Source organism: Carex rostrata, chromosome 25 (assembly GCF_964058835.1).
Source record: "Carex rostrata chromosome 25, lpCarRost1.2, whole genome shotgun sequence".
NCBI lineage: Eukaryota > Viridiplantae > Streptophyta > Magnoliopsida > Poales > Cyperaceae > Carex > Carex rostrata.
Genome location: NC_135942.1, coordinates 4595705 through 4607264, shown reverse-complemented (window position 1 = coordinate 4607264; position 11560 = coordinate 4595705). Strand labels below are relative to the sequence as shown.

Sequence of the window (11560 nt, the reverse complement as noted above, 5' to 3'; positions counted from 1 at the left end):
TTAGGCCTTACAAGTTAAATTTTTTACATGAGCTCTTTGAGGCAGAAATGGCAGCTTACCAGTCCTCCTTTGGGAACTCTACGCAATCGATTTCATCCACCGCCGCCCAGCCGATTGACAGTATGTTGCCAATCGTGCATTGCCCGAATTGCGGAATCGATGTGAAGAGACTTGTGAGCGGTACCATAGCAAATCCAAAGAGAGTATTCTACAAATGCGTAAACTACAAAAAGGTACTGTATTTTTATAGTAAACAATTTGACATGTATTTGAATTTTATGGTTAAAAATGGTAGAGTAGTCAGATAATCTGGTACTGGAATTGTGTGATAAATCAAGAATTTGCTTTGGCTAGACTTGAAGGCATTTTTGGAATTGTGCCATTTAATTTGTCTACATGTTTGTTTGCTTAGTAGCCACTGTTGCTTGGTTGTTAGGTGTCTTTGTTATCCTAACTTGGTTGTTAGGTTGTCTTATCTTACTAATAGAAAGAAAATGGCATAGTGTCAAAACTTTAGTGCTCTACATGAAAACAAAGGTGTTAATTAGCAGGAGCAAAAATTCAAAACAAAAAGTTATTACAAACAAAGAATAGGTTGTATAGGGACAAGTTCATGTATGCTATTAGAAAATCAACATCACCAAATTTTTCATGTAGTCAGAGAGGAGGTTTATAACAGGTGTTGCCAAGATGTTATATAGTAGTCTGACTTCAAAATAACATAGCGTCATATTAGTTCTGCTTTATTCCATTTTTTTCTTATAATTAATTCATTTTTATTATAGTTTTCTTATGTATTTTTATAGTAAATAATTTGAATTTTATGTATTTTTGCATAAGACATTTTCGTGCAAATTCTGGATGTGGGAAGAGGACTACGAGATATATCTCCGTGACCTTGGAGTTGTAGGCATGCGAAGTGACATTGGATTTGTTAATGATATTGAAAAATTGAAGAAACAAAACTCCCAAATTGTTGTATTAGTGGAGAAGATAATATTTCTTCTTGTTATAATTGTTGTTGTCATGATTAGTATGTTTATTGTAATTATGTGCAAGTAGTGTAGGAGTGTAGTTAGGAAGATAATGGTAATGGTTATTTTGTGGTTATATGGAAATGTAGTATTGTGGTAAAATGGTTAAACGGTTTAATGGTTAAATGGTTTAATTCAGAATTGTTGAGATTATTTACTATTTTGAATTTAAAATGCCAAAATATGCTATAGATGATAATGGATCACTTGACAATGCAAGTTATTACTCACAAAATTAATATGTATCTTTGGATAATAATGGATCAGAGCTGGTACCAGAGCGTTGGAGCCGTCTAACAACAGCAGTAACACTACTGGTACCAGAGCTGCAATGCGTGCCCATGATGCATATGCAAGTTATTACTTGGTGCAAGTTATTACTCACAAAATTAATTTGTAGACCCCTATATTGCTTGTGAACAAATTGGTATAATTGACCCTTCCCAAAATAAACAGCATGAAAGGTGGCATCAGAAACAATGAATGGTTCCCTTCTTGAGCAAAATTCTGACAAATTCATAAATCTAACAAATCTTGACAAATATTACAAATCCACAAATCCTGACAGATCCACAAGTCCACAGATATGACAATTTTGCAAATTGATACACAAATCCATAAATAAATATAAATCTACAAATCTTGACAAATATTACAATTTTGCAAATTGATCCACAAATCCATAAATATTACAATTTTGCAAATCCACAAATCTTGACAAAAAAATATCAAGGATAAGTCTCCTGAGGAATTATGCGAGATGCTTAGAGAACTTCATTGAGCTGATCTGTCAACTGATCTGCCAGTACTTCATACAGCTGTAGATGAATCAGATATATGGCAGAGAATTCATTGCATTCAACTATTCAAGTACCATGCCAAAATATGCTATCAAAAGATAGCAAATATGGATTGCAGAAACGTTTGCATTCGGTCAGAAAATTTAAAAATCCTATAGTATACCTTTTAGATGTAGCTTTAATGAAGATTACTACATGCATCTTCCGCTAAGCATTGCTTGATCCTCTTTTCCTGCAAAAATTAAAAATAAACAGAAAAATCAGAATTTTCTCAAAACAGTGCCTATGTCAGTTGGTGTGCAAATTTTCAAAACAGTCCCTGTAATTTTCGGTAATGATATTTACCTCTTATTTGTGCTTGGTCTAGAATTTGAAGCATCCTCAAGAATCAAGGAAACACTAGCTTTGCATGTCCTTTGTTGATGGCCAAATTTCACCCTCGTATGCAATCCTCAACAGTTACCCATTGTGACTTGTCAGTCATAGGTCTGATCACACCCTCGTATGCAACTTTGAATTTAGCAATTGAGAAATATTCGTGCACATACTCCTCCATACATGCACCTCTAAGTGTGCAAATGAATGCAATGGCATGCATGCATGGCTTTCCAGTCAGTTGCCACTCTCTACATGTACATTCTTGTTTATCCAATTCTACAGCATGCCTCCATGGGTTGCCTTCGGAATCCATTCCACTCACCTCCGCGCAGTTATTACCACCTCGACTAATTTTGACCTTACCTATGTTCCTACTCTTTACATTCAATTGTTGGATGACATTTGGAAGAATGACACCTTCAAGACGACTCCCTATTGTTCTCCTTTTGCCTAATCTGATCAACGAGATGCAGACCCTTATACTCTTTGATCCAACTATTAAAACTCTCTGATATGTTATTATTCACATACTCACACTTTGTTAGCTCAGAGAACTTACTCCTACACCAAAGATGCTTGTGATTCTTGCCGAGAAATTCAATAGCTACTGGTGCTACTTCATTAATCATACTCAAGTGGTATTCGCTCTTCTCTATGGTGTACGCCTTTGCTGCGGGCCACAAGTGAGTAGCAAAGATTTTACCATGGAACTTCTTTTTGAAGTTTGACATCAAATGTCTCATGCATTCCCTATGCTCAGAATCGGGGAATACGCTTGTAATAGCACTTTGAAGTCCCTTTCCTGCATCTGATGATATTGCCAAACCCGTAGGAGTTCCAATTGCCCTTTTCAGCTGAGCCATGAACCATCCCCAATTTTCGGTTGTTTCCAACTCAAAAACTCCATATGCAACTGGGTACAACCAGTTGTGCCCATCAACACCTGCAACAGCCGCCAACTGAGCTTTATACTTGCCCGTCAAATGAGTTGACTCAATGCCCAAATATGGTCTACATCCATATAGAAACCCATCGATACATGGTTTCAGAGCCACAAATAGCTTGCTAAACACCATCTTCTTGCCAACCTTTTTACAATCTATCTCCACAATACTCCCAGGATATCTTTTCTCCAACTCACCCTTAAAATTATACAGGGATTGAAAGCTTTCCTCCCATGACCCGTGGATCTGCTCAAGAGCATCTTTCCTTCCCAACCAAGCCTTGTCATAAGACACCTTGACATGAAACTCGTCTTCTAACTTATTCTTTACTTCCTTCGCTCCAACGGAGGGATTCTTTCTTAACCAACTCCCACTCTATCTGATACCCAAGAACTAGAAGCCATTTTTCCGTCAACCATGGTAGTGGATGGGCAAGAATGATCATGTGGTAATACCTTCACCTGTCATTACAAACAAATTTTTTTGTTATATTTACATTTCATCACATATTTGAATCATAAATGTATATGCCTAAATTATGTATGCATACCATGAAAGTTTTCTTATCATGGAGTCTAGAAGCATGAATTCTCCAAGGACAACTAGAATCTTTGCATTTTCCTATGAACCTGGTCTTGTCTGACTTCACCGTACAAACTTCAAACTCATTTTTAATTGCAAAATGCCTCAACGACTTCTTAAAGGCATCTACATTGGGAAATAATTCACCAACCGCTATTTTAGGGTTTTCAGGGTCAAATGCAACAACCCGCTCATTGTCAACGGCATCATCTATAGTTGCCTCCTCGTTCTCCAAAATAAGATCTGGACCAATGTGCTCCTCATGTACAGCCTCATCACTGTGGCAATAAATATCTTCATCATTAACACCCACATATTCATCAGGATCAGGATCGTCAAAATGATCAGGTTGCCCTGCAATCTGACTGGTCTGAGATGCCCCGACTTGACTACCAAGTGCAATAGATGGTGCTAGCTACAATGAAGTGTTACACCCCTGAGAACTCTCCACTTGACTCGGATTAACAGGTGCAACATATGGTGTTGATTGGCATGGAGTGTTGGGAAAAGTGGGATCAATACCGTCCATATCACACACAACAGCATCGGTACAGTCCATGTTGCAGTTTATTGTAAAAGCCCACTCATAAGCATATGTACAGTACTCAGTTTCCTGTTGCATATATGGTATAAAAAATAAACACTTATAAGTACTGAGCACTTTAAAAAGAAACACTTACAACTAATATTAATGTAACAGGAAACTGATTCGTTGTTAAATTGGTCATTGTTGATGGTACAAAGATAAATTTTAAATAGGGAGCACATTTTGACTTTTTTTCTTATCTCAAATTTATAAATACAATAATACATCATTCTACTGATTCACTTCAATTAGTCCAGAATAGGTGCTAATTCTCTTGAATTCAATAAAAAAACTAAAAATAACAGAGAGAATATATATTAACTTATGCTTGACAGGCGCCATGCCTGATTCTGAAAAACATAGAACCTTTTTGAAGATAGCTTACTGAATGAAAGAAGCAGAGACCGATTAGGAAGAGTGGAGGCAGAAGGGACTGCTCTCATCTTTGTTTTAGCCCATCGTGTTTTTTGATTAACGAAGAAGGTAAGAGTTGGATTGGCGAGAGAGAGGGAAGAGATAGATTGCCGAGAGAGGCTGGATTAGCGATGGAAGAAGGGGAGATTGGCGTAGATGGAGATTGGCGAAGAGGGCTGATCGGTGCTGTTAAGGCTAGGGTTCATTGCTTGAAGGGTATTTTAGTCAAAATTTTCATTTTTTTTTTAACAAAATTATTAGTATAAGAATACAGTATTAATGGCAATCTCACAATTATTGAAGTTTTGTAATGGCATTCTCACAATTTCGAACTTTTTAGTGGCATTCTCACAATATGAAGGTTTTGTAGTGGTAATCTCACAATTTTTCCTTTTATATATCTACACATTTTACCACAATGGAAATTAACGAGCCACAATAATGATAAATAAAATGCAAAGGTCAATCTTTGCACGTAAAATCCGAAAACCGCTTGGTTTGAAAACATCTGGTAAGATAATGGACATCTCCGTTTATCAGCGAATAGAGAGAGTCTCTTCACGAAAGCAATAAATTGACGATTGAATGACAAGTGTACTGTATTGTAGCGAGCACGCCGCGAGTTGCGGAAAAACAATAGAAACATGTTATGTACTGACTGGGGTCCGGATCCCCTGAAGTAACCCAATCTTTGAGTTTTGAATCGAGACTGTCTGATTTGAATTAATTATTCAAGATTGTTTTGCAATTCGAATTTATCTTTCAGAATGTGTGCAATCCACTTCGGATAGGTTTCGATTTAAAACCCAATGTTTGAGTTCCTTCACTGGATCTGAGCTCATACTGACTGCTCAGAGAAAAACACCTGCGGACGACAAAAGGTTGTAAATTGCATTAATTTGGAAAGGAGCCTATCTACATTAGAGAAAACATATATAATATTGATTGTTTTAATAGTTCTAACAAACATATAATTTTAAAGTTACAACCGACCTTAATAGGTATCACATATTCACATTTTGTTTCCCGGAATTTTTATAAATGTCCAGAAAAAATAACAAATTATGAAACCTACCCCAGTTTCGATTGAATTTCGAAATCTATCCAATCCGATTACCAAATAATTGAATTTGGCCCATCTTTCCGCTGACTGGGTGACCAGATTTGGAGAAATGGTCTGGTTATTGAATAACCGGAAATTGAAAATATGTCCGATTATTGAATAACCGGTTATAGGTTCGGTTATTAGATTACCGGAAACTGAAGACTTTGCTTCTTCTTCTTCTTTTTTTCTTTTTCTTTTTTTATAAAACAATTTTTTTTAAAATTTTTTATCTTTTTATTGAAATATTAGAAATATTGAATATATTTTTTTTAAAATAGCTGAAATACAATATAATTTAATTTATTAAAAATACTGCAACAATTTATCTGTAATCCTCAGTTGCCACGTATCCAATGCCCTTTCATATTATTGCCACGTCTTCTCCACGTGTCAGCCTCCCAGTATCTTCCAGAAATTTACCGTGTTATTGTTATCCATTGCCTGCCCCCACTTTTTTCATCTTATATAAACTCTTCTCGGTTAAAACTAAAACCTAAAAAGTAGAACATAGATTGACCAAAACAAAATCCAAGAAATGGCGCCAAAGAGGCAAAAGAAATCGGTGGTTAAGACGACAAAGACGGTGGTGGAGGAAACTGTCCAGGTGGTGGTTGTCGAGCAAGAAGGTAACAGTGAAACTGTGGCGCTCGAAAACCCTCCGACTAGGGTTGTAGAAGTCTCCGTTGAAGATAAGAACAGTGGCGTCGAGTCTGTTACAGTTGTGATCTCTCCCACTACAGAGAAAAAGAGAGGGAAAGGGAAACGAAAGATGAAAGACAAAGGAAGAGAGGAACCGGTTAGTATGGATGTAGAACAGAGGAAGGAAAGAGAGAATGAGGAGAGAGTGCAAGGAGAGCTGAATAGTAACGTGGTAGAAGAACAGAGTAAGGAAAGACAGACAGAGAGGGGAGAAGTAGAGGGAGAAGATGGCGGGGAGAGAAACAATATACAACTCCAAAACAGAGTCTCTCCAGAGGACGTAACAAACATGGAAGCTCAAACCCCAGAAGAGAGAGAAGGTGAGGTGGAAGCATCAACAGAGGAGGCAGATAAGAGAAAAACAACAGATGAGGCTGAGATAGAGAAAATGGAGACAGACAAGACGGGTGAACCAAAAACCCCTAAAAAGGTCGAGGTAAAGCCAAAGAAAGAAGGCTCACCGGAGAAGAAGAGGAGAAAGAGAAGGAAGAGAAACAGTATACCAAGAAGTGGCGATATCGGTATGGGTGGTGTTGGCGGGTACAAGACATACGTGTACCGGGTGCTGAAGCAGGTACACCCGACTTTGGGCATGTCGTCACGTGCCATGGATGTACTCGACATGATGATGGCTGACATGTTCGAGAGACTGGCAGACGAGGCATCGAGGCTATCCAAGTACACTAACAAGCAGACGATTACTTCGCGGGAGGTGCACGATGCCGTGAGGTTGGTGCTGCCCGGCGGTCTGTGCAAGCATGCGATTTCAGAGGGCACCAAGGCTGTGTCCAAGTATATGGGAGGATAGATAAGCTTTGAATCAGTAGTTGCACTTGTATATGTAGTTATTTAGTTACTAGGCAGTCCCATTTGGGTATCTGTTCGGCTTTTTGTTTAGAAGTAGCCGGAAGGAATGTATGAAATAGGGGTCGACTCATTTTGACAACTTAGTTCGCTTGACAGTCTGTCATGAAATTACGGTTAGTTGCCAGATAAAAAGCCCATTGGTATAAGTAAGGGCTTTTTCATCATGGGCTTTTTGAGGCTTCCAGATTACTTTTTTGTGTAGAATTTTGGACTTCGGTTTTGTGAATGTTTTATTTTTCTATTTTCTGAATGTTATTAAATCCACGCTCGCATTGCTTTTTATTTTTCTAATTTTATAATTGCATATTTTTTTAGTTATAATATAAGTAAAATATGTCATGATGTTTCTATAGTAAAAAATGTATTTGCAGAACAAACGCATTAAAAGGTAAGAAATTACTGTTCGACTATTTTCCTAAGAACAAACCAGCACGGAACTTAACGAAAAGCATTGGAGCAAAACAGGAAGTTTGATTAATTATTGAGTGCTGAATTTTATGTCAGATGCTGTAAAAAAATGTTTTAGAAATAATCTGAAGGCTAAACCTATAAATTGTTGCGATCTTTTTATTTTTCTAAAACCAAACTGGCTGAACTTTCCCCAAACATAGAGGAAAAAAAATGTGAAGTTTGATTAATTATTGTGTTGAATTTTAAACACTTGCTATGCCAAGTTTTTTTTTCTTAGAAATAGTCTGACGCTACTTTCAGGAGCGAACTCAGCATGTGGTCTTTTCAGAATTTTGAGTTTTAGTGGTGACCTATTGGTACTGATTGATTATGTCTTTTTAAAAAAAAAAATCCCTCTTTAAATGTTTGATTTGTAATTTATGTTAAATCTAATGTAAAAATTAAAATAATTATAAATTAAAACATTAAAAATTTCAAGTCAGGTTATTAAAAAATACAAGTCATATTTTGATTTTTATCGGGTACATAATTAGTTAATGAGTTTAATTTAATTAGTTATTTAAATCGAATTCAATATTTTTTTTTTGCCTATTATGAACCCACCTCTGACTATTTTATAACTGGTTGTTTGGCAATTGGAGATTTAGAAGCGTCTTTTATTATGCTAGAAAATATATTGCGATTTAAATTTTTGTGGGCTACCTTATAATTTCTATTTAATCATTAGAGAACGACAAAATAATTCATACCAAATGGATAATGTTACTTTGTCTACTGTAACTCAGGTGATCTGTAAACCGTAACGTACATATTGCAAAATAATTGTTTCTAGACTGTCGGATCAAACACAAAGCAACAATAAAATATTTGTTTGTCTTTTTATAATATGCAAATATGTAAAGTCAGAATCTTTACAAAATATATTTTTCTTTTGTCGGATCAAATGTGTAGTCAAATAAAACAAAATCTAGACACGTAGTGCTTTCGACCGTATATTTTGCTTGCTTCTGACTGAATCAAAATTCTTGATCAGTTAATTTGCCAAATTTAATAGAGTTTTTTTTTATTAATCGACCATTTAATTCGGTCGAGTTGCCAAATTTAATAAGAGTTTTTCTTATTAATCCATTTTGAAATACAACAATAAGAAGAGGGTGATTAAAAATAATCTTAGTAAAACCACAATAAACTTATTACTTTTTTTTAAAGAGTGCACTGAATTATTTACAAAGTAATTAATATGATGAAATTTAATGTAATATATTAAATTATTTTTTGAAATTTAACTGTTAAATAATAGATTGAATGTGAAGGTTTTTCTTTTTATCTTGATTCATGGTCAACTTACCAACTCCCAATAAAAAAAATATTTTTATAATATTTTAATAAATAATCTAGTAATTTAAATAAAATAATAAAATATTAATAATATTTGTCTGCCTACCTTATTAAAATTCTGACTACGTCCTTATTCCCGACAACCAATAATTATTTTCCATTTCTTTTACGTTTATTTAGAAATGAAGTTCCATACACATTATTTTTTCTTGGATATTGTACGATCAATATTAAATACACAACCAATTAATATACATATTTTTCCGATGCAATTTCTTCATTTTCTTAGAATTATATACTAGAAGATCAAAATAAAATTAGCTGTAAAATATATTTAATGTTGAACTCTTTATGATTGTTAAGATTAAGAGAAACTAGGTGTTGTTAACTAGGACTTTTTTCTTAACTAGTCTAGACTCCATCACACGCTCCAGAAGCGGAGAAACGAAGAGATAGTGAGGGGAGCAGAAGAGACTGTCACTGTTCGGAGGTGACAACGCTGTGTATTTCGCTGAAACTTATTACTTCTAAATCGGAGTGTACAAAACACTGTTCGCTGAAATTTATCACCTTCCTTCCCGTTCCTTCCCTTTCCGAGCACTGTTTCTGAAACACAGCCATTGGAGTGTTCTGATATATCTCTATCTCTAGAATAAAACCGCGCATGACAGCATGTTGTCGCTACTCGCTATGTCAGCAAGTGCCTCCAGATACTTCACTTGACGATTCTTTTATCTTCTCTAAATTAATTTTTTTTTTTTATTACTTTTTGGCTTTTGTTAAACAAACAGGAGAGAAAAGAACAAAGAAAATGGATGGAATAGTCAGACATATAAGACAAGAGGCGTAGGTGCAGGTAAATCTGGTATCTATTGTTTAATTGCATGCCAAAATTCATACAGGTATTCAATATAAAATTATAAATATTTTGAATTTGATCTACTTGTATTTTTCCAGTTTTTTTTTTGCTTCTCTTTTTTCGTCAGTTCAAAAATTTACATTATTTTAAGACTTCTTTGGAACAGAAAAATGCAATAAAAAATTGTCCTCAGAAATGTATAAGCTGTTTTTTTTTTCATAATTTATTTTGGAGACTGATATTTGCAATCTAATAGTTTCAGAATTGTTTTGCAACATAATTTTCAGATCTATTTTGATTGCAATTTTTTTCAATTAAGAAATGGTAACAATGATATTGGAATGCAAAAAGTGAAAATCCACAACTTCCGCCCTTTAGTACGAGTCCGCATCGTCTGCATTAACTCAAAAAAACATCTTTTGAGTTATGCATCTCGGCCGTCTGATTATAAATGAAGTCCATCCGGCCTCCACCTATAACCTATAGGTCTTTAATATTAGTGTGGATCTAATTCGCACGAATTTTAAAGTTGATTGAACATTCCAGATACATTAACAACGATATTGGAATGCAAAAAGTGAAAATACACAACTTCCACCCTTTAGTACGAGTCCGCATCGTCTGCATTAACTCAAAAAAACATCTTTTGAGTTATGCATCTCGGCCGTCTGATTATAAATGGAGTCCATCCGGCCTCCACTTATAACCTATAGGTCTTTAATATTAATGTGGATCTAATTCGCACGAATTTTAAAGTTGATTGAACATTCCAGATACATTAACAACGATATTGGAATGCAAAAAGTGAAAATACACAACTTCCACCCTTTAGTACGAGTCCGCATCGTCTGCATTAACTCAAAAAAACATCTTTTGAGTTATGCATCTCGGCCGTCTGATTATAAATGGAGTCCATCCGGCCTCCACCTATAACCTATATGTCTTTAATATTAGTGTGGATTTAATTCGCACGAATTTTAAAGTTGATCGAACATTCCAGATACATTAACAACGATATGGGAATGCAAGAAGTGAAAATCCACAACTTTCACCCTCTAGTACGAGTCCACATCGTCTGCATTAACTCAAAAAAACATCTTTTGAGTTATGCATCTTGGCCGTCTGATTGTAAATGGAGTCCATCAGACCTCCACCTATAACCTATAGGTCTTTAATATTAGTGTGGATCTAATTCGCACGAATTTATATTAAAGTTGATTGAACAATCCAGATACATTAACTCAAAAGGATTCCTTTTGGAGTTAATGCAGAGGATATGAATTCTAGTAAACACCGGGCATATGCATGTTTCTTACCAGCACATCTAAATTATTGTAATAATCAATTGTTGACGAAATGTAATAATTATAAGTTTATAACTCATACCTCAAAATAAAAAGTGAAACAATAAATAATTAAATATCCTGTGATTTACTAGGACCAATTTCAAATGACTTTCCAGTGTCGTTCCCATAATTTTTCTTGATATATTATTGTTTGAGGAGGGTTCAAATGCCTCCATTTTTTGTGTCTCCATCATGCC

The 11560-nt window shown here is 35.2% G+C and overlaps 3 protein-coding genes across 3 annotated transcripts; 1 reads left to right on the top strand and 2 right to left on the bottom strand.

Annotated features, from left to right (window-relative positions):
- Nucleotides 1-2631: 2631 nt before the first annotated feature.
- Nucleotides 2632-3288, bottom strand: LOC144543950 (protein FAR1-RELATED SEQUENCE 6-like). Its single transcript, XM_078292395.1, has one exon. It carries the CDS (start codon nucleotides 3286-3288, stop codon nucleotides 2632-2634), a length of 657 nt encoding a protein of 218 aa, XP_078148521.1.
- Nucleotides 3289-3402: 114 nt separating this feature from the next.
- Nucleotides 3403-4767, bottom strand: LOC144543943 (uncharacterized). The gene is made up of 4 exons (XM_078292388.1): nucleotides 4669-4767; nucleotides 4261-4351; nucleotides 3707-4149; nucleotides 3403-3617 (listed from the first exon to the last, which is right to left on the bottom strand). Exons 1-4 carry the CDS (start codon nucleotides 4765-4767, stop codon nucleotides 3516-3518), a joined length of 735 nt encoding a protein of 244 aa, XP_078148514.1. The 3' UTR covers nucleotides 3403-3515.
- A 1593-nt stretch (nucleotides 4768-6360) lies between these two features.
- LOC144543709 (uncharacterized) lies at nucleotides 6361-7395 on the top strand. The gene has a single exon (XM_078292073.1). It carries the CDS (start codon nucleotides 6379-6381, stop codon nucleotides 7348-7350), a length of 972 nt encoding a protein of 323 aa, XP_078148199.1. The 5' UTR covers nucleotides 6361-6378; the 3' UTR covers nucleotides 7351-7395.
- Nucleotides 7396-11560: the final 4165 nt, after the last annotated feature.

Excerpts from the sequence above, each read along its gene's own strand:
- LOC144543950 (XM_078292395.1), bottom strand. The coding sequence starts at position 3,288 with ATGGTGTTTAGCAAGCTATTTGTGGCTCTGAAACCATGTATCGATGGG.
- LOC144543943 (XM_078292388.1), bottom strand. The coding sequence starts at position 4,767 with ATGAGAGCAGTCCCTTCTGCCTCCACTCTTCCTAATCGGTCTCTGCTT. Across the intron at positions 4,352-4,668 it reads TCTATGTTTTTCAGAATCAG|GAAACTGAGTACTGTACATA; the intron begins GCATGGCGCCTG and ends TATATGCAACAG. Across the intron at positions 4,150-4,260 it reads TGTTGTGTGTGATATGGACG|CACCATCTATTGCACTTGGT; the intron begins GTATTGATCCCA and ends CATTGTAGCTAG.
- LOC144543709 (XM_078292073.1), top strand. The coding sequence starts at position 6,379 with ATGGCGCCAAAGAGGCAAAAGAAATCGGTGGTTAAGACGACAAAGACG.